The 23932-nt window shown below is 33.7% G+C and overlaps 2 protein-coding genes across 2 annotated transcripts in view; one reads left to right on the top strand and one right to left on the bottom strand.

The window, feature by feature from the left end:
• Positions 1-292: 292 nt before the first annotated feature.
• LOC135671439 (copper transporter 6-like) lies at positions 293-920 on the bottom strand. The gene has a single exon (XM_065179554.1). The coding sequence runs from the start codon at positions 885-887 to the stop codon at positions 432-434; it is 456 nt and encodes a 151-aa protein (XP_065035626.1). The 5' UTR covers positions 888-920; the 3' UTR covers positions 293-431.
• Positions 921-23669: 22749 nt separating this feature from the next.
• LOC135671419 (transcription factor DIVARICATA-like) overlaps positions 23670-23932 on the top strand; it is a 1587-nt gene continuing 1324 nt past the window's right edge. The window contains exon 1 of the mRNA XM_065179526.1: positions 23670-23921. The gene's annotated coding sequence lies outside the window, so the exon portion shown is untranslated. The remainder of the gene's footprint in view (positions 23922-23932) is intronic.

The raw sequence follows: 23932 nt of genomic DNA, 5'->3' as shown, positions 1-23932 counted from the left end.
AGGATTTCTAGTTCAACAAATCCATCTACCACCCTGTGTTGGATGTATCCAAAAGTTTGACCGCATGACTACTCTTCACCGGTGACGAGACACTGCAGAATAATATAAACGATGCTTGTATACACATCATTCTAAATGATGTTGAGATTCGTTAAATGATTTGATGGCACCTATGCTTCTTTTGTTAAACTAAGGAAGACAAACACATTCCATCTCATGACTCTGCACTGCTGCAGCTTTGCATGCAAAGAGTTGACGAATGACTCACAGCTAGAGATTCTTTTACCCGTTTTAAAACTACCTTGAAAATTAATGACAAGATTGATATAAACTTAAAATATACGTAGTTTGATACTTGTTGTGAAGATTGCAGTAGCAATTAGCAGGTGAATTATAGGAAGGAATACAAAGAGAATTGGACAAGCCCCCACCTACGACCGTGAGCTTATTATCTTGGAGGGAGGAAGCTGGCCGGCGCTGGCACTCCCTGTATCGTCTGCGTGATTGGATTCAGCTCGTCGGAGTAGGCTTCGTGAGAGGAGGAAGCCGAGGGCGTGGCCGGCGACGGCCGCGACGAGGATGCCACCGTTGAAGGACATGACGGCGAGCATGACCAGGTAGCCCAACCCCATGCGCACGGCGTGCAGTACGGCGGCCATGCCGCCACAGCGCCTCCGGGAGACGGTGGAGAGGAAGTCGGTGAGGGCGGAGATGGTGAGGACGAAGAGGAGGGCGAGGAGGTACATGCCGAGTCCGCGGTCTCCGGGCCAGCCGGAGAAAAGGATCTCCACGTTCTCGCCCCAGAAGAAGGTCATGTGCATCGTCATCTTCATCTCCTTCTCGTGGCCCATGCCGTCGCCCGTGGCTGCTCCGCCTCCCATTTCCATCTACAGTCTTCTCTTGTCGCAACCACGGATAAAAGCGAGCGACCGAGCCAAGAGGAGGGAAGAAAGAGAGCAAGAGGGGTTAACTCTGCAACTCGTCTCATCTCAGCAATTCATCTGATTCGATCGTTCAATCAGAACAGATGGACGGTCGTTTAGCATTCCGATTCGTAAACATGCTTGTGAGTGATAACGTGTCAATTCAAAGGAGCGTCGGAAGTGTGTTCCCTGTCTGGATCCGCACATGTCAGCTCCGACCACAGATGAGGTACGCAACCAATTAAGGGACGAATACTTAGAAAGTCTAACTCCTTGTTGTTGACGGTATAAAAAAAATCCAATGGAATGATGACACGTATACCATTTAAAGTGAGCATCTTGTGAGAGGAAGACTCTCTCAGGTGAGCTCAGGACTTGTTGTGAGAGGAAGAGGATTCTGTGCATGAGTAATTGGATGGTTCATCAAACTAGAATAATAAGGATAGAATGAGAGGCATATAATTCCCACAAGAATTGGGTGATGACGAATAGCTACGTTGTTGTACAATTCCAGACGCAAAAAAAATATGGGTGAGGCACCGACAGTGTGTTCATGGCGTTTTTCATGCCTAAGCATTGTTGGGATGTATACAAATACATCAGCCCCACTATCTAATTTTTATGAGATTTCTTTGATCGATGCATTTTCTTCGGACATATTCAAATAATTCATACATACAATGTAAGTCATTCACCATCTAATACACAAAACCAACATTACTTGAGGAATTCGACCGACGACGAAAAGTTGGTCTAATGCTGGACTGATTCGATTTAATCAAAATTAAATTGATTCGAAATCAAAATCAAATCAGATCAACGGTTCAATAACTTTGAATTCCTAAAAATTAAACGATCAAAACTGAGATCAAGCGATTCGATTTCAATTCCTAAAAATTAAAATCGATACTAAAATTGATGTTTCTAATTTAATTCCAAACCGACTCAAAATAAAAACAATGAGTTTTATAGTCTAATAATTAGTACTTTTTAATTTAAAAGTTTTGGCTTGATAAAAATTATCTCTTTTTTAAACAATCCTAATATTTTTTAAACAATCCTAATTAATAATTAAACTTTTTAATTTTAAGTCGATTCGAAACTTTTGGCTTGATAAAAATGCATCGAAAAAGATATTGAAAGTGTGCTTGACTTAAAATAAGAGTGATAAGCAATTAAAGCAAAAAATAACAGTAACGAAGAGCAACAAGAAAGTGCACACCAATTTTATAGTAGTTCGATCATCGTGACCTTCGTCCACTCTCGATTCCTCCTCTATTGAGGCTACTGGTGTCCACTAATGATCTTCTTTCAATGAGCGAAGACCAACTACTCTCTTACAACTCTTTTCTCATTTTCATAAGTTTAGAAGATAACCTTTACAACCCACTCACCCCTCTCTTAAACTGAAATCAATATTTTCCCTAATTTTTCTTATAAGATTCAATAGTATTTTTCCTAATTTTTATTCTTAGTTTATGTGTTCACTAAGCAAGGATGAGTGGGGTTTTTATAGGCCTCAAATGGATTCAAATTTAGAGCCAAAACAATCTCATCCCAGGTTTTTGGGTACTAACGGTACCACTGCCAGTACTGAGCGGTACCACTGCCTAATAGACTGACAACTGATGTTACCATCGCTTAGTCTGACACTAACACTAGGTGGTACCACCGCTCAGCCTGACGATACTACCGCTTGATAAAATTTTGAAAACTTTGTCTAGGTGATACCACAGACGGTCTAGGTAATACCATCGCCTAGAAAACCTAGGAAGTCGAGTCCTAGGTGGTGTCATCGCTAGCCCTAGCAGTGCCACCATCTAGGCCTACTGAGAGTTAATGCATAGGTCTCACTTGGCCTAAAATAGTCCCAACTCAAGCCCAATGGGCTCCTAATTGAGTTGGCATTATTTTATCTCAATACCGACTCAATTAGACCTAAACTAATTTGATCTAGATAAATTATTACAAAGCATGCATCATATATTATCCGGCATGTCATTGGTTCTTCCAGCGCTTTGTCCGATCCTTTATCACATCGTCCTCTCCTTCGACGTATTACCAAGTTGGCATGTTGACTCCCGTAACTTTCGATCTCTTTGGCGCAATGTCCGACCCTTCGACTAGATGCTTGAACTCACGACATGAAGTCCTTCTACTAGCACGTCGATCGATCCTCCGGCCCAATGTCCAATCTCATGACATATTTAACTCTAGCCCAACATTTGATTCCTCCTATTTCAATCAGTTTCTCTCTCCTTGATCGAAGCTAGTCTTGCATCACTCAAAATACAAATTAGATCACAAACTCATCAATTGATTTCATCATCAAAATCCAAGATTCAACAATCTCCCCATTTTTTATGATGATAATCAATTGATGATGGAGTTTAAACTAAACTCCCCTTATCAATATGTCATATTGATAGAAACTTTGAATTCAGAAAATCATGACTATTTCATTATTGCATGCATCATGATTATTGAAAGAACCAATTAATCACATCATTGCATATATCTTAAAATCGTAAGTATTTCAAGACATGTTCAAAGTACACCATGCATGATCACCATCATAACTTCTCCTCCTTTGTCATCAACAAAAAAAAGAAGTGCAACTAGCAAATTTTCAAGCTAGCAATTTAGCAAGATTTACATTACTTTAGAACATGCAAGTTAACAAGTTGACAAGTGTTACTTCTCTTTGAAGTATGAAGGCTAGCAAGTTTTGCTTTTTTGAGATGAGTAAGCTTTCTCTTAAGATGTGCCAGATAGCAAGTTTCTACTTTTTTTGAAATGTGCAACCAAACAATTTTGCTTTCTTTTGCAATGTGCAAGCTAGTAATTTTTATCTCCTTTTGCAAGCTAGCAAGTTTTCTTTCCTTAAAATATGCAAGTTAGTAATTTTTGCTTCCTTTTACGATATTCAAGCTAGCAAAACTTTCTCCCCCTTTGTTATTGCAAACCAGAAAGAAGAAGAGGGGAGGTACAAAAATTTACATAAATGATCATCATATGAAGGATATCAAAGATCATGAAAGATCAATCAATACAAAAGATCATCGGTCTTTTGTATTATCAAGAAAAACTTCAAAACATAAGAGATTAATTTGATGATCAATACAAAGGAGTCATAATGAATCTCAAGTTGAGAAATTAAGAATATAATTTATATAAATCTCCTCTTAAATAAAAACATCATAGAAAATTTTAAAAATATTGAGAAATCAAGAGAAGAATTATGATTAAAAGAAATCTTCTTTATAGTGAATAGAAAAAGGAAGAATCATAATAAACGATCTTGATTCAAATAGAAAACGTAAGTCATTGAAAACTAAGAAATCAAGATAAAAAATAGAATAAAGAGTAGGAGATCTTGATTCATATAAAGAAAATCTCAAGTTATAATTTTGAGAATTCAAGATCATGATATAGATAAAACTCATTCAAATTCAAATCATCAAATCATCGAAATCACTTTCAATAGATTCAAAATGACATAAATAGATTGATTAATCTCTTATTAAAAACTCCATAAGATTTTAGGGATAGAGACATTTTCAAGAATAATGCATTACTTTTTTTATGTGTTTCAATTTAAGTGATTTATTTCATACAAATATTCCTTTATCTTTTATGCCAAACAAAAATATAGATCATCATTTAAAATCGAAAAACAAGATTTATCAAAAGAGTCATCAAGATTAATAAATCGTAAATCACAAAAATCATCGTTACTTCAAATCATCATGCATCATTAAATCATTAAGCATGATTTCATTAAACATAAATCATTTTCAATCAAAATCATTTTGTTTATTGTAGTAATGCATTTTTCTTCTTAAGTGAATCTAACTCTTTATACTTAGTGCTAAGAGTTAACATACAATTGTCATGCTCAATTTTTTTTTAATTTTTCAAAATCACTAGAAAGAGAAGCATGATCCCGTCCCCCCCCTTTTTTCTATATTTTATATACTAATTTAAAAATAACTCATGAAATGCATCAAGTAATTTCATAGTAAAGTAAAAGGGTTTTGATTGAGTCACTTACCTTATTGTCAAAAGCCATTAAGGCGTAGTTCGTCACTTTGTCTTAGTTGTTTTGCTCCTCGTCTTCAGATGTACTCGTTTTATCCCAAGTCACCTTGAGTACTTTCTTCTTATTTGACAGCTTCTTCTTTTTAAGTTTATTTTTATTCTTTGATTCTTGTTTTAAAAACTTTTTAAGCTTTATTGTTAAGAGTTCAAAGTCATCATCACTTGAGCTTTCGCTCGAGTGGTCTTCATTTGTTCTAAGTGTCAAATCCTTCATGTTCTTTGGAAGGTTGTTCTCAAGTTCATCATATTCGATACAAGTCATTTCATAGGTTATTAAAGATTTGATAAGTTCTTCAAGAAGAAAATTATTTAAGTCCTTTGTCTCTTTTATTGCCATCACTTTCGTATCCCAACTTTTCGGAAGGGATCTTAGTATTTTGTTAATAAGTTCAAAATTAAAAAAACTTTTACCAAGTGCTTTCAAACCATTGACAACATCTATAAAATGGGTATATATGTCTCCAATGGTTTCGCTTGATTTCATTCAAAACTACACATTAAAAGATTAATTTTTAATTCTTTAACCTTACTTGTTTCTTCGTGTGTGATTTCAAGAATATGCCAAATATCATGTGTAATTTCACAAGTCAAAATACGATTAAACTCATTTTTATCTAAAGCACAAAATAAAACATTCATAGCTTTTACATTTAGCTAAAATGATTTTTTCTTAAAATTATTTCATTTATTCATAGGTTTAGAGGGCTGTTGAAAATCATATTCGATAATATTCTATAAATCAAAGTTAAAAAAATAAGAAAACTCTCATTCATGTTTTCCAATGCGTGTAGTCCGTCCTATTAAACATAGGAAGACGAGTGATAGAAAGACCCTTTTGAAAGCTGAAAAAAGCCATCTCTCTTAGGTGTTAAACTAAATAGAGAATAACTTAACTCTGATACTAACTGTTAGGACCAAAATTAGCACTAAGATGGGGAGTTGAATTAGTGCTTACGTAAAAATTAAGTCGATTCGAAACTTTTGACTTGATAAAAATATATCGAAAAAGATATTAAAAATATGCTTGATTTAGAATAAGAGTGATAAGAAATTAAGGCAGAAAAAAATAGTAATAAAGAGCAACAAGAAAGTGCACACCAATTTTATAGTGGTTCGATCATTTGACCTATGTCCACTCCCGATTTCTCCTCCGTTGAGACCACCAGCGTTCACTAACGGTCTTCCTTCAATGGACAAAGACCAACTACCCTCTTACAACTCTTTTCTCCTTTTCACAGGTTTAGGAGATAACGTTTACAACCCACTCACCCCTCTCTTAAACTGAAATCAATATTTGCTAGAGGAGTGGAATTCTCATAAGATTACAATAGTGTTTTCCCCAATTTTTTTTCTCAGTTTATGTGTTCACTAAGCAAGGATGAGTGAGGTTTTTATATGCCCTAAATGAATTCAAATTTGGAGCCAAAACGATCTCATCTTGAGTTTTCGGGGTATTGGTGGTACCATCGCTAGTATTGGGCAGTACCACCACTTGATAGATTGACAATTGATGGTACCATCGCTTGACATAGTCTTTACCGCTTGATAGACTAACAACTGACGGTACCACTGCCTGACATAATCTTGAAGACTGTGTCTGGGTGGTACCATCGCTTAGACAACCTGGGAGGTCGAGTCCCAAGCGGTGCCACCGACAACCCTAGTGGTGCCACCACCTGAGCTTGCTGAGGGTTGCTACATAGGCCTCACTTGGCCCAAACAGCATCAACTCAATCCCAATGAATCCTTAATTGAGTTGGCATTGTTTTATCCAAATATCGACTTGATTAGATCTAAACTAACTCGATCTAGATAAATTATTATAAAGTACAAATCACATGTTATCTGGCATGTCAATCAATTTACCTCTCCTTGGTCAAAGCTACTCTTAGGTCACTCAAAATGCAGATTAGATCACAAATTCATTAATTGATTTTTTCATCAAAATTTGAGATTCAACATGTTTATGTGAGATAATATATAAGAGGATTTGTATTTAGTGGTGATAACTCAATAATCTTGTAATTAATCTCATATGATTAAGAATTTAATTTTCTCATAGAAAGTTATCAAAAAATATTAATCTTATATCAACTTTATCATATTTTTTTATTATTGATCTCTAAAATTATTTTTTTATTTTTATAATTCTTCTCTCTCTCTCCCAATAATTGGTATTAAAGGTCTAAGAATCTAGTAATAAAAAAATTAGTAAAGATGAGTGTTGAAAATTTAAAAAATAAAATAAAAATATTTTCTATTTAGAAAATATAAAAGTAGATAAAATATTTATAAAAAAAAGATTGATAGGATTGATAATTATTTTGAGATTTCTTAAGCCAATGTCCCAAAAGGATAAGAAATTATAGTATAAGAATAAATCCTCACAAACAATATGATATCCTAAAAATTAGAGTTTGGTTTTTTTTATAAATATCTCATATATATCCAGGTTTTGATGGAAAAAAACAGGATATAGAATTTAATTTTCTATATGAATGTAAGTAGGGAGTTATCATACAATGTTACTCATTTATCTGATTTCTAATATATTCTTCATTGTTGATCTTTGTCATTTCTCATTTGATTTTAAATTCTTCTCTCTCTCATAATAAGTGATATTAAAGCCCATAATATTTTAGTGATAAGAGATTCAATAAGAATGACCGGTGAAGAATGAAAGGAAAATGAAATAAAAGTATTTTATTTCAAATGATTTTATGAATCCTATAGAAAATGTAAAGATTGCTTTTGTTTTGTTTGTGGTTGGGCTAATCACCTTACTCCATTCCGCTTCTATCAAAAGACAAGAAATGTGGTCTTTGTTAGGATCATAAAGGTACTAATAGGGGGAATTAGTGCTTTTAAAAAATTTTGGTTTGAAAGTTTGATCGATAAAAATACGTATAAAAAATGCATTTAACTTAGAATGTGAGTAAAGGTAGTGAACAACTAAATCAGTTAGTAATGTAAATCAGATTTATAGTAGTTTGGTCGACCCGATCTATATCCGATCCCAATTCCTTTTCCCTCGAAGCCATCGACTTTCACTACTGATCTTCTTTTCAATGAGAAAAATCAATTACTCTTGTTACAATCCTTTTTTTCTTTTCAGGGGCTTAGGAGAGAACCGTCATACCTCTCTTTTATAAGGAAATCTCATACCTCCCTTAGAAAGACTTCTAAATTCAAGGAGGAAGAGATTCAACACTTTATAAGAGAGTTTATATATTTCCAATCATAGGTTTCCATTTTTTTTCTTACACCATCAAGCAAGCATGAGTGTAGTATTTATAGGTCCTAAATGAAGGCAAAAATTTAAATCTCTCAACTTTCGGGGTACTAGCGATACCAATGCTTGCGTTGGGTGATACTACCGCTTGATAGAGCTTGGGAACCATTGCTCTGGTGGTACCACCAGCTGCTTGGGAAGTACCATCACTTGACACAGCTTGAGAGACTGTGTTATAGTGGTACCATCGTCTAATTGGGTGGTAATATCGCTTGACACTGGGTGATACTATGACGGACCCTGGTGGTACTATCGTCGGGTTTTTCGGAGAAGTGTATTTCGTACTTTCTAACTCAAAAGCATTACCATTGCTTGGCCTAGCGGTGCTACTACTTGGCCCAACACTAGATCATTGAATTGGCCTTCCAATAGGCATAATTCAACCCTAATTCAGGTCCAATAAACTCCTAATCAAGTTGACATGATTATACCTAAAACTAACTCACTCTAAATTACTTTGATCAAGACTCAACAACTACAATCATGAAGCACAAAAGTGAATATCCATAATTGAAGAAGAAGATACTAGCACAAAAGAAGAAGAAAGTATTCGAGGCGACTTGGGATGAATCAAGTGCATCAGAAGGTGAGGAGCAAACTAATAAAGATGAGGTGGCAAACTATACCTCAATGGCTCTCAATGATCAAGTATGTGACTCAACCAAAACCCATTTATCTTATGATGAATTGCTTAATACTTTTCATGATTTATATGATGATTTTAAATTAAGTGGTAAGAAATATAAATTACTAAAAAATGATCATGCATCTCTCTCTAATAAACTTGAAAAATTGATAAATGAGTATGATAATTGTATGTTAACCTCTTGTAGTAAATGTGTAGAGTTAGACTTAGTAAAAAAGGAAAAATGTAGTGTTATAACAAACTTTAGAAAAATATAAAATTAGAAACAAATCATTAAATATGATCCTTGTTAACAAAAGTTATATACATTGAAAAGAAGGAATCGACTTTATGAGTAGTAATACTCAACAAAAGCCAACCATATTTGTTAAAGGACCAACTTTGTATGTTTTTCCCAAAGTTAAATATAATTTTTATGGTAGATGTGGTCATTATGCTTATAAATATTTATTTAAAAAATATAGCTCACACAAATTAGTTTGGGTTCCTAAAGGAACCATAAATAACTTAATACCAATAGTTAAGATAGATATATCTTTTTATGAGAGACCTAAAGTTAAATGGGTACCTAAAGCAAACTCTATTTCTTATAGATATATTTACAATCAAAAGCTAAGAGAAAGAGATAGTATCTTAATAGTGCTAAAGGCACATCACCAAAGATCTAACACATTTTTCTAAGCTCACTAGTCAAGATAAATGATATGTCATATTTAGAGACAACAATAAAGGAAAAATTATTGGCCAAGGAAATATAGGTAATAAATAAAACTTTTTAGTTAAAGATGTTTTATTAGTAGATGGTTTGAAACATAACTTACTAATCATTAATCAATTGTGTGATAAGCATTAAATTTGAATTTAATGCTTGTATTATAGAGATATCAAATAAAAATATATCTATGATTGCCTTAAGGACTAATAATATGTATACTATTAATCTTGATGATTTTTATGATAAAACTTATTTTTTAGTTTTAAAAGATGAAACATAGCTTTAGCATAGGAAATTAGGCCATGTAAATATAAAACTAATTTCATAAATTATAATTAAAGAACTAGGTATGCCTAGAATTAAATTTGTCAAAGATAAAGTTTATGATATATGCCAACTAAGTAAATAAATAAAGGGTAGCTTTAAGTCTAAAAATCAAGTAAGTACCTCTAGATCACTATAATTAATTCATATAGATTTATTTGGACCAATTGATATCACAAGTTTAGGAGGTAGTAAATATAATTTTGTGATTGTTGATGATTATAGTAGATATACTTGGACATACTTATTGACACATAAAAATGATTGCTTTAAATATTTTTTTAAAATTTTACAAACAAGTTTAAAATGAAAAGAATTTTATGATTTCCTCTATTCATAGTGATCATGGTGGTGAATTTAAAAACCATAATTTTTTAAATATTTTTATGATTTAAATAGGTATAATCATAATTTCTCTACTCTAATAAATTCATAATAAAATGGAGTTATTGAGAGAAAAAATAGGAGTTTAATAAACATAGCCTACCCAAATCCTTTTGGGTCAAAGCCATTAACATGACATACTATGTCATGAACAGGCTTCTCGTAAGACCACTATTTTCTAAAACTCCTTATGAATTATGGAACAATAAAAGACCCAACATTTCATATTTTAAAGTTTTTGGTTATAAATACTTTATTTTAAATGAAAAGGATACCTTAAAAAAATTTGATACAAAATCCGAAGATATTTTTCTTGGATATTCCTCTATTTCTAAAGCTTTTTGAGTTTTTAATAAAAGAACTTTGATTATTGAAGAATCTATCCATTTTATTTTTAAAGAGTTTTTCGAATTTAAGAAAAATGATCTTGATGATGAGTTTGATTTTGATATTTTGAATTTAAATGAAAATTCTCATCTCCCAAGCAACTTGGATGTATCTACTTCAAAAGAATCCTTACCCAAGGAATCGAAGTATGTAGATGCTCTTCCTAAGGAGTATCCTAATGAGTTAATCATTGGAGATATATCAAAAGGTGTTTAAACTCATTCTTCATTTAAAAATTTTTATGCTAATGCTGCATTTTTGTCTCAAATTGACATAAATGCATTGACGATGCTCTAAAAGATGACTCATGAGTTTCTGCGAAGGGTTAAATAAATTTGAGAGAAATAAAGTGTAGATGCTTGTTCCTAGATCTAGTGACCATCTTGTAATTGACACTAAATGTGTCTTTAGGAATAAGCAAGAAGAACTTATTATCGTAGTTCGAAACAATGCTAGATTAGTAGCCAACTATTTCAACCAAGAAGAAGGTATCGACTATAAAAAAACCTTCACTCTTATGGCAAAACTTAAAACCATAAGAATACTCCTTACCTATGCATGTTGTAATAATTTTAATATATTTCAAATGGATGTTAAAAGTGTTTTTCTTAATGGTTTTATTTCTGAAGAAGTTTATGCTGAACAACCACCCGGATTTGAGAATGTTCTTTTTCCGAATCATGTTTTTAAGTTATTTAAGGCTCTCTATAGATTGAAATAAGCCACAAGGGCTTGGTACGAGAGATTTAGTTCATTTCTTATTAAGAATGATTTTTTGAAAGGCAAGGTCGATACCAAATTATTTATTAAATAGTTTAAAAATAATTTTTTATGGTTCAAATTTATGTTGATGATATTATTTTTGGTTCTACAAATAAGTCTTTGTATGAATCTTTTGCCAGAAGTATGAGCCAAAAATTTAAAATAATTTTAATGAATGAATTGACATTTCTCTTAGGATTGTAAATTAAACAACTAAGTGATGAAACTTTTGTTAGTTAAACTAAGTATGCTTTAGATCTATTAAACCGATTTCATATGGATAGTGCTAAGACTATTAACACACCAATGAGCACCTCTACAAAATTAATTATGGACAATGAAGGAGAATGTTTTGATCAAAAGACTTATAGAGGTATGATAGGTAGTTTACTATACCTCATAGCAACTAGACTTGATATTATATTTAGTGTTGGACTTTATCATAGATTTCAAACTAATCCTAAATAATCTTATTATAAAATAGTTAAAAAGATTTTTAGATACTTAAAAGAACTCATAATATAGGATTATGGTATCTAAAATCTAAAAAATTTTGAATTGATTGCCTATGCTGATGCTGATTTTGTTGGATGTAGAATAGATAGAAAAAGCATATCTGGAATATGTCAACTCCTAGGTCATACACTTGTTTCTTGGTCTTTCAAGAAATAAAATTTTGTTACATTATCTATAGCTTAGGCTGAATATGTAGCAGTAGGTGCATGTTGTGCACAAGTTATTTAGATGAAAAATACTTTAGAAGACTATGAACTTTAGTTGAAAAATATTCCTATAAAATATAATAACACTAGTACAATATGTTTAACAAAGAATACCATTCAACATTCTAGAACTAAATACATTGATATTAGATATCATTTTATTATGGATCATGTTAATAATCATGATATATCCTTAGATTTTATTGACACAAAATATCAATTAGCAGATATTTCTACTAAACCAATGAATGAAGAATAATTTGATTTTATTAGAAGAGAATTAGGCATGTTAAATCTTCCAAATACATGAATTCTTCTTATATATTTTTTGGATTATTATCTTGATTTCTCGGTTTTCATGACTTGAGTTTTCTTTTTGAATCAAGATCATTTTCTATCATTCCTTCTTCTTGCTATTTACAAAAGAAGTGATTTACTAAAAATAACTCATGGTTTTTTGGTATTCATGACTTGATCTTTCTTTTTTTTGTGATGATTGAAATATTGATGTAAATTTTTGCACCATTGAATCTTTTCCTTCTCCTTTCTTTTTTTTTATAATGAAAAAGGAGAGAAAAAGAATCACTAGCATGCCCATATCAAGAGAAGTAAAAGTGCTAGCTTGCACATCTCAAGAGAACCAAAAGTGCTAGCTTGCACATTTTAAGAGAAGCAAAATTGCTAGCTTGCACATCTTAGAAAACTTGCTACTTGTATATTCTAAAGTGAAGTAAAACTTACTAACTTACTAGCTTGTATATTTAAAAAAAAAATACTAGTTGCACTTTTCTCCTTTTTTGTTGATGAAAATGGGAGAGAAGTAATGATGATTTGAAAATGTTTTGGTATTATGCATGTTATGCCAAAAGTGATGATGATTTTATGTTTTATGCATGATGATTTAGAATTATGAATGCAATACTTTAACTTATGATGATGATGTATGCAATGATATGCATGTGTTGTATATGATCACTATGATTCATGATTAAAATTATTTCGACTTGAATTCTAAGATTATCATTTTCTAAATTCAAATTTTATTTCAATAGAGTGAGTTAAGTTAAAACCTCATCATCAATTGATTGTCATCATCAAAAAGAGAGAGACTGTTGAATCCCAGATTTTAATGATAAAATCAATTGATGAGTTTATGATATAATCAACGTTTGAGAAAAGTAATGTAGGACTAACTTCGATCATGAAAAGGTAAAATAATTGAAGCAGAATTATCAGATGTTGGGCTGGAGTCAACGATTGGGCATCAGGCCAGAAGAAACGGATATTACGCCAAGATCGAATATTGCGGTAGTCAACATACCGAAGGATCGGGCAATACATCGAAGGAAAGCATGATGTGCTAGGAGTTTGGATAAACCAATGACATGCTAGACAATATAGAATTTTTGTCTTGTAATCATTTATGTCTTGATCATCGTAGGTTAGGTCTTAATTGAGTTAGTTTTGGGTGTAACCATTCTAACTTAATTAGGAGCCCATTAGGCTCGAATTGGAGCTGATTTGGGTTGATTGGAAAGCTCATTCAGTTACCCATAGTTGGGTTAGGCGGTGGCACCGCTAGACCAGGTGGTGAAATGTTGGGAAGAAACCTGTTAATGCGGAATAATTCTTTCCCTCTTTGTGTATCAAAATATGTTCCTCATCAAAATACCAACTTGATATCCAAATGAAAATATCAACCAGCACAGCATAAACAATAGAGCAAAAATCAATCACACAGTGAGACCAAATCTTTTTAACGTGGAAAACCAAATGTGGGAAAAACCACGGGACCGTAGTCCACCTCAAACTTCCACTATCAATAATAATGATAACAGGTTTACAGTAGGTCTTCTCTAGAATAACTAGAGGATCAGAATAACATCAAGATCATAGATCTTGACTCAAGGATAGCATATCTTCATCACGTAGGATGGATCTCCTCAAACGAGAATTCTAGGTCTCACAGAGTGGATATCACAGGAAAGTACCTTAGAGAGTGTAAACTGCAGATCAACACCGTTAGGATTGTAGAGTTTGCTGCAAGGATTCTCCACATAAAATTTGGGCCAAAACTGACAACGTTTGGCGACCGATCGTCAAGCAGAAAACTCAGAAACCTAATCTTTCTCTCTCTATTTCTCTCTCCTCTTTCATCTGCACGCCGCACGCTGCACGCTGCAATCTCACTGCGCGCACACCCACGCTGCAATCTGCCCAATTTTGCCCTTTCTCTCTTAATTATTGATTTGGGCTCAATAGGCCCAATTGTCCAAGCCCACATATGGGCTGGACCCAACAATTCTCCCCCTCCAGCTCATATGGTGGGCTGTACCAAGCCCGCTCTTCGCCTACATGCTTCAAGCTTCTCCTTAGGCAAAGACTTTGTCAACATATCTGAACCATTCTCATTGGTATGTACCTTTTCCAACTGTAATTCTTTCATCTCAAGCACATCACGAATCTAGTGATATCTCACATCAATATGCTTGGATCTAAAATGGTATGTTGAATTCTTGGAGAGGTGAATGGCGCTCTGACTGTCACAATAAACAGTGTATACTTCCTGTTTCAAGCCCAATTCCTGTAGAAACTTTTTCATCCATAAAGCTTCTTTGCAGGCTTTAGTAACTGCTATGTATTCTGCTTCTGTGGTTGATAGAGCAACACACTTCTGTAACTTAGACTGCCAAGAGACTGCTCCTCCTGCAAATGTCATCAAGAATCCCGAAGTGGACTTCCTGGAATCAGTATCATCTGCCATGTCTGCATCTGTGTAACCTTCTAACATAGGTTCATCACCACCAAAACATAAACACAACCTGGAAGTACCTCTTAGATATCTTAATATCCATTTCACTGCTACCCAATGTTCCTTTCCAGGATTTGAGAGAAATCGGCTAACAACTCCAACTGCATGAGCTATATCTGGCCTAGTACAAACCATAGCATACATCAAACTGCCTACTGCAGATGAGTAAGGCACTCTAGATATTTCTTCTTTTTCTTTCTCACTTGTAGGACATTGTTTCGAACTTAGCTTGAAATGACCTGCAAGTGGGGAACAAACTGCTTTGGCTTTACTCATGTTGAATCTTTCAAGAACCTTTTCAATGTAAGTCTCCTGAGATAGCCAAATCTTCTTTTTCTTCCTATCACGAAGAATCTTCATGCCAAGTATTTGTTTCACCGATCCCAAGTCTTTCATGGCAAAAGACTTACTTAGCTCTCTTTTAAGCTTTCCAATTTTTTCAACATCATGGCCAACAATCAACATATTATCAACATATAGCAGTAAAATAATAAAATCATCATATGAAAATTTCTTCATAAACACACAATGATCAGATGTGGTTCTATCATACCCTTGGCTCATCATAAAGGAATCAAACTTCTTGTACCACTGTCTACGTGCATGTTTGAGTCCATATAAGCTTTTCTTAAGCTTATACATACCAGATTTTCTTTTCCCTTGACTTTGAAACCTTCTGGTTGCTCTATGTAAATTTCTTCTTCTAAGTCACCATGAAGAAATGCTGTTTTTACATCAAGTTGCTCAACTTCTAAATTCAAGCGGGCAGCCAAACCAAGAACCACTCGGATAGAGGACATTTTTACAATCGGAGAAAATATTTCTTCAAAGTCAATACCTTTCTTCTGACTGAATCCTTTCACAACTAGTCGTGCCTTGTATCTCTGTTGTGAGCTATTATTTTCAGTCTTCAATTTATAAACCCAATTATTTTTAAGAGCTTTCTTCTCTTTAGGCAATTTTACTAAGTCATAAGTGTGGTTCTCAAGCAAGGATCTCATCTCTTCTTACATGGCTTTAACCCACTCACTCTTATTCTCATGTAGAATAGCTTCTTGGTAAGTTTCTGGCTCTCCCCCATCAGTAAGCATAACATACTCATGTGGAGGATATCTGGTAGAGGGTTGTCGTTCTCTAGTGGATCTTCTCAATAAAATCTCAACTGCTTGTGGAGGTGCTGGTTCAATTGGTTCAACATCATCAATTGTAGGTGTATCATCACTGGTATTCTCACCATGATCTTCTTGTTCATCTCCCCCATGATCATCATGAACTACAAGTGAAGGAACTGGACCCAAACTCCAAGGAATATAAACAGAGGTTTCTAGCTTCTCAATATTATCACCATCATCAAATAATTGGACTTCAAGAAACACAACATCTCTGCTTCTAATAATCTTCTTATTCACTGGATCCCATAATCTGTACCCAAACTCTTCATGACCATATCCCAAGATGATACATGCTTTTGCTTTACTATCAAGCTTTGACCTTTCATCTTTGGGAATATGAACAAATGCTTTACACCCAAAGACTCTCAAATGATTATAAGATATATCTTTTCCTCTCCATACTCTCTCTGGAACATCACCTTGCAGAGGAACTGATGGAGAAAGATTTATCAGGTCAACTGTAGTTCTCATAGCCTCCCCCCAAAATGACTTTGGTAACTTGGCGTGGGAAAGCATACACCTAATCCTTTCTTCAATGGTTCTGTTCATCCTTTCTGCCACACCGTTCTGCTGAGGAGTTTTAGGAACTATTTTCTCAAACCTAATTCTATGAAACCTGCAATAATTCTCAAAAGGACCCCTGTACTCGCCACCATTATCTGATCGAATATACTTTAGTTTTCTGCTAGTTTCTCTTTCAACACTGACATGAAACTGCTTGAAAGCATCGAGTACCTGGTCTTTAGATTTCAAAGCAAAAGCCCACACTTTTCTAGAATGGTCATCAATAAAAGTAACAAAATAAAGAGCACCTCCAAGAGTTCTAGTTTGCATAGTACAAACATCAGTATGAACTAAATCAATAACATCTGATCTTCTAGATGATGGATATGTCTGAAATGCAACTCTATGTGTTTTTCCAACTAAGCAATGATCACAAGATTTAAGAGATGTACCTTGCAACTCTGGTAAGAACTGCTTTCTAGCAAGAGTTTGAAGTCCCTTCTCGCTGATATGTCCAAGTCTCTTATGCCAAAGATCTATACTTTCACCTTTTCGAATTGCATTAATCTCTCCTTTGTGTAGCTTAGCTTCCATGACATAAAAAGAGTTAATCTCCTTTCCTTTTGCCACAATTAGAGAACCTTTAGTGAGTTTCCATTTACTTTCACCAAAATAATGTGCAAAGCCCTCATCATCAAGTCTACCTGTAGATATCAAGTTAAGACGAATATTTGGAACATGCCTTACATCTTTGAGTATTAATTTGCTCTCAATACTGGTCTCCAAGCAAATATCTCCAATACCCACAACCTTAGATGTACCATTGTTTCCCATTCTGACATTACCAAAATCACCAGCAGTGTAAGATCTAAAGAAATCACCATGAGAAGTGACATGAAATGAAGCACCAGAGTCAATTACCCAGCTACTGTCCTGAGCTACAAGGCTAACACAACCTTCATCACAAACAATAGTGATATTACCTTCAGCAGCAACTGTATTGGTCTCTTTCTCATTTTTCTTCATTTCATTCTGTTCTCGCTTCCAAAACCTACACTCTTTCTTCATGTGACCTGGCCTATTACAGTGAAAACATTTGATATCTCTTCTAGACTTGGATCTTCCTCTATAACCATATGGATTTCTGCTATGACTTCTTCCACGTCTTTCTTGTTTTTTAGTAACAAATGCACCAGAAGAAGATTCACCCTGTTCTTTCCTTCTTGCATCTTCATTTAGCAAACTGTCTTTAACCATATCTATGGTTAGAGTCCCCTCTGGCGTGGAGTTACAAATAGTCACCACATACGTTTCCCAACTTTCTGGTAAAGAGCTGAGAAGTAATAATCCCTGCATCTCATCATCTATATTCATTTTCATAGCAACCAACTTGTTTGCAAGACTCTGAAATAGGCTTATGTGCTCAATAATGTTACCACCATCTTTATACTTCAAATTTACAAGCCTTCTGAGGAGAGAAATTCTATTTCCCACTGTCTTTTTCGCAAAGAGGTTTTCTAACCTTTGCTAAACAACATCAGCTCCGGTTTCATCTGAAATATGCTCATGCAAGTTTATATCCATCCATCTTCTAATATAGGCAATAGCTTTTCTATGTTGAACTTCCCATTCTTCATCGTCCATAGTAGAAGGTTTATCTTTAACCTTGATGGGCTTATACAAATCTTTGCAATAAAGCAAATCTTCCATCATACGCCTCCAAGTTGAATAATTTGATGAGTTCAATTTAATCATACCATCAGACTCCATTTCAATCACACAAGAAAAACTAGCACCAAACAACCTAATGCTCTGATACCACTTGTTGGGAAGAAACCTGTTAATGCGGAATAATTCTTTCCCTCTTTGTGTATCAAAATAGGTTCCTCATCAAAATACCAACTTGATATCCAAATGAAAATATCAACCAGCACAGCATAAACAATAGAGCAAAAATCAATCACACAGTGAGACCAAATCTTTTTAACGTGGAAAACCCAATGTGGGAAAAATCACGGGACCGTAGTCCACCTCAAACTTCCACTATCAATAATAATGATAACAGGTTTACAGTAGGTCTTCTCTAGAATAACTAGAGGATCAGAATAACATCAAGATCATAGATCTTGACTCAAGGATAGCATATCTTCATCACGTAGGATGGATCTACTCAAAAGAGAATTCTAGGTCTCACAGAGTACATATCGCAGGAAAGTACCTTAGAGAGGGTAAACTGCAGATCAACACCGTTAGGATTGTAGAGTTTGCTGCAAGGATTCTCCACATAAAATTTGGGCCAAAACTGACAACGTTTGGCCACCGATCGTCAAGCAGAAAACTCAGAAACCTAATCTTTCTCTCTCTATTTCTCTCTCCTCTTTCATCTGCACGCCGCACGCTGCAATCTCACTGCGCGCACACCCACGCTGCAATCTGTCCAATTTTGCCCTTTCTCTCTTAATTACTGATTTGGGCTCAATAGGCCCAATTGTCCAAGCCCACATATGGGCTGGACCCAACATGAAATGGCCTATGAGTTAGAACATGCTAAGTGTACGTTTTCCAAAAAATCTGGTGGTGGTACTACTAGTGTCAAGCAATGGTACCTCCCAAATTAGCGATAGTATCACCAATACATGATCTCCCATTTTGTCAAGCGATAGTACCACCTAGACTAGGCGATGGTACTACCAAAAGTTAATGCTGCAAGCGGTGGTACCACTCAGCACTAGTGATAGTACTGTCAGGACCTTGAAATCCTGGGGATGAGACTTTTTGGCTTCATTTTTGAAGCCATTTGGGGCCTATAAATACTCTACTCATTCTTTCTTGAGTTAGCAAGAAAAATGAATAAAAAGGCTTATGATTCTAAGTTGTAAACTCTTGAAAAGTGTTGAGTGCGCCTCTCCTCTTCATTGAAGTTTAGAGCTCATTCTAATAGAGCTGTGAGACTCGTAAAGGTTCTCTCCTAAACTTGTGAAAATGAAAAAAAAAGTTGTAAAGAGGGTAGTTAGTCTTTGCCCATTGAAAGAATATTATTAGTGAATGATGATGGCCTCGATGGAAGAGGAACCGAGAGTAGACGTAGGCCGTGACAACCGAACCACTATAAATGTGGTGTGGATTTCCTTTCTTCTCTTCATTACTATTGCTTATTACACTTACTCTAAGTCAACCACACTTTTAATATCGATTTTTATCGAATAAAATCAAAATCGTAATTTTATGAAAGTATTAATTTATCCCCTCTTTTAGTGTCGTTACGGTCCTAACAAGATGAACTTAGTATCGTGGTTTGAAGCAAGGCTAGATTAGTGGCTAAAAGTTTCAATCAAGAAAAATGTATCGACTATGAAGAAACCTTCGTTTTTGTGGCAAGACTTGAAGCCATAAGGATACTCCTTGCCTATGCTTGTTGTAATAATTTTAAGTTATTTCAAATGAATGTTAAAAGTTCTTTTCTTAAGGGTTTATTTATGAAGAAGTTTATGTTGAGCAACTACTCATATTTGAGAATATTCTTTTTCTGAACTATGTTTTTAGGTTATCTAAGACGCTCTATGGATTGAAGTAAGCCCCAAGGGCTTAGTATGAGAGACTTAGTTTATTTCTTATTAAGAATAATTTTTTGAAAGGTATGATAGCTAGTTTACTATACTTCACAACAACTAGACTTGTGCTAGATTTCAATTTAATCTTAAATAATATCATTATAAAGTAGTTAAAAGGATTTTTAGATACTTAAAAGAAACTTTTAATCTAGGATTATGGTATCTAAAATCTAAAAATTTTGAATTAATTGCCTATGCTGATGCTAATTTTACTAGATGTAGAATAGATAGAAAAAGCATATCTAAAACATGTTAACTCTTAGGTCATGCACTTGGTTCTTGGTCTTTTAAGAAACAAAATTCTATTGCATTATATACAACCGAAGCTGAATAAAATATATAACAGTAAATACATATTGTGCACAAGTTATTTGGATGAAAAACACTTTAGAAGACTATGGACTTTACATGAAAAATATTTATATAAAATGTAATAAAAAATCTCATTCAACATTCTAAAACTAAACATATTGATATTAAGCATCATTTTATTAAAGATTATATTAATAATCATGATATATCTTTATATTTTATTGACATAAAATATCAATTAGTAGATATTTTTATGAAACAATTGAATGATGAATAATTTAATTTTATTAGAAGAGAATTAGGCATATTAAATCATCCAAATGCATGAATTCTTCTTATATATTTTTCGGATCATTATCTTGATTTTTCAGTTTTCATGACTTGAGTTTTCTTTTGAATCAAGATTGTTTCCTATGATTCCTTCTTTTTACTATTTATAAAAAAAGATATTTGTCAAAATAATTCATAGTCTTTCGGTATTCACAACTTGATCTTTTTTTTATGTGATGATTGAAATATTTTTGCACTATCGAATCAGTCCCCTCTTTTTTTTTATAATGACAAATGGGAGAGAGAGAAGTTCTATCTTGTCCATCTCAGAAAGCAAAAAAATGCTAGCTTACTATCTCAAGAAGCAGAAATTACTTTCTTGGATATCTCAAGCAAAGCAAAAATTTTACTAACTTTCACATCTCAAAAACTTGCTAGCTTACATATTCTAAAGTAAAGTAAAACTTACTAACTTACTAGCTTGCATATTTTAAAATTTTGATAGTTGCTTTCTCCTTTTGTTGATAACAAAGGGGAAGAAGTTATAATGATTTAAAATTTTAATATTTTGAAATTATGTATATTAATTTAAAATTATGCCCAAAGTGATGATCATTTAAAATTATATTTATAATGATGATGTATGAAATGATATATATGATGTAAATAATAATTACTTTGATATTATGATGATGCATAGGATGTATACAATATTATTTTAACTAGGCATATGAAGTGTGAAACGATGATCTTTACAATGCAATGTTATTTTAACTATGCATATCAAGTGTAAAATGATGATCTTTGCAAAGAAAATAATTAAAATTATTTCGACTTGAATTGTAAGGTTATTATGAATTCAAAGTTTTTTTTTATATGACATATAGATAGGGAGAGTTTAGTTAAAACTTCATCATCAATTAGTTGTCATCATATAAAAGGGAGATATTGTTGAATCCCGGATTTTGATAATGAAATCAATTGATGAGTTTATAATCTAATTTGTATTTGAGAAAAATGATGCAGGACTATCTTCGATTATGAAAAGGAAAATTGATTGAAGAAGGAAATCAGACGTTGGGCCGAAGTTAGAGATCAGGCATCGAGCCGAAAGAATCGGACTTTGCGTCAAAATCGGATGTTGTAGGAGTCAACATGCCAATGGATCGGGCAATATGCCAAAGGAAAGCATGATGCATTGCGAGTTCGGATGAACTAATGACATGTTGGACAATATAAGATTTATGTCTTGTAATCGATTATATCTTGATCATCGTAGTTTAAGTCTTAATTGAGTTAGTTTTGGGTGTAACCATGCTAACTCAATTATAGGTTTATTTATAGGGCTGATTTGGGCTTATTGGGAGGCTCATTCAGTGACGCATAGTTTGATCAGTAACCATGCTAACCACCTATGAGCTGGAACATACGAAGTGTGCATTTTCTGGAAGACCCGACGATGGTACCACCAATGTTAGGCAGTGGTACCATCCAGACTAGCAGTAATACCACTAGTATATGGTCTTCTAGGGAGTCAAGCGGTAGTACCACCTAGACTATGTGGTGATACCGCTAGTGCTTAGTGCTATAGGCGATGGTACCGCCCAACATTGGTGATAGTACTACTAGTACCCCGAAAACTGAAGGATGAGATTTTTTGGCTATATTTTTAAAGTTATTTAGGGCCTATAAATATCCTACTTATTGAGACAATAAGAAAAATAAACAAAAAGGCTCGTGATTCTAAGTTATAAACTCTTAAAAAGTGTTAAGTATTCTCCTCCTTATCTTTAAAGTTTAAAGCTCATTCTAAGAGAGGTATGAGATTTGTAAAGGTTCTCTCCTAAACTTGTGAAAAAGAGAAAGAGTTGTAACAAAGTTGGTGTAACCAAATCCTTCTAACACATGTCATCAATGTTAGCAATGAAAAAAAAAAAACATTGTCCTCGTAGTCAACTCTCTTTTCTTATTGATTTAACTTATAAAATATATATTTAACCCATATGAAATTGGTGTGATATGATAATTATCAATTCAAACTAATTTTAAAAACTTTAATTTGTCTGACTTGATTTCGAAACCAACAACAAGATGAAATTTCAAGTAGAAACAGATTCTTTATTATTATATTAAGAAAATATTTATGTGTAAAATTAAAAAAAATAAATGAGGATAAAAAATAATCTTACATTGTTAAGGATTGAAATAGTTAAAAATTTTATATTGAATCTGACCCACAACAAATTTGATATATTCAAGAAAACTCATTTGTTTATGTACTAATATTCTAAGCTAAAATGCAATGATGCTTCTAATTTTAATATTTTTGAAATAGTCATTTTTATATTATTATAACCAATGGATTCATAAGAAAAGGACAAATAGGCTGCTCATAGGTTTAGTACCATAGGAAAATAAAAAAAGAAAAAAAAATGCAAGTGTAAGAAGAAGAATTGTTGGATTAACTTTGAATTATATTAAAACTGGTCAGTAAGTACATGCATTATATTATTATATTTGATAGTTCCAAGTCAATGGAAGTAATGATTGGTTTGGTGACAATATAATATGATGAAACTTAGCTACCGACATTACTGTGTTGTTGTGATCTTTGTTGGCATAAAGGATCTTAATTAAATCAATTGAGGAATTCATGATGGTGTTAGAAAACTAAGCTTTTTATAAGGATTTAGCTTACAAGAAGAAATCATTCTCATGGCAGCTTTGTTATCTTCAGGCAGAGGGAGAGAGAGAGAGAGGAATAAAGTAGGGAGACGAATGGGAGAAAAGAGAGGTTGTGACAAGGAGAGCAAGGGAAAGCGGGGGAGAAGAAAGGTGGCATCTTTACCTCCTTTTTCCGCTTCTTCTCTTGGGATCAGCTTCCTCTCCCGCTTCGTCTTCTCGATTTCCGCCTGCGTGTAGCTGTGCCTTCTCGATTTATCTCCTACCTCTGCTCCTCCGTCGAAGGGTGTCTTGTGGGTGAAGTAACTCCACT

This window comes from Musa acuminata, unplaced genomic scaffold, assembly GCF_036884655.1.
Source record: "Musa acuminata AAA Group cultivar baxijiao unplaced genomic scaffold, Cavendish_Baxijiao_AAA HiC_scaffold_1139, whole genome shotgun sequence".
NCBI classification, from domain to species: Eukaryota; Viridiplantae; Streptophyta; class Magnoliopsida; order Zingiberales; family Musaceae; genus Musa; species Musa acuminata.
This window is presented reverse-complemented; position numbering and strand designations above follow the sequence as displayed.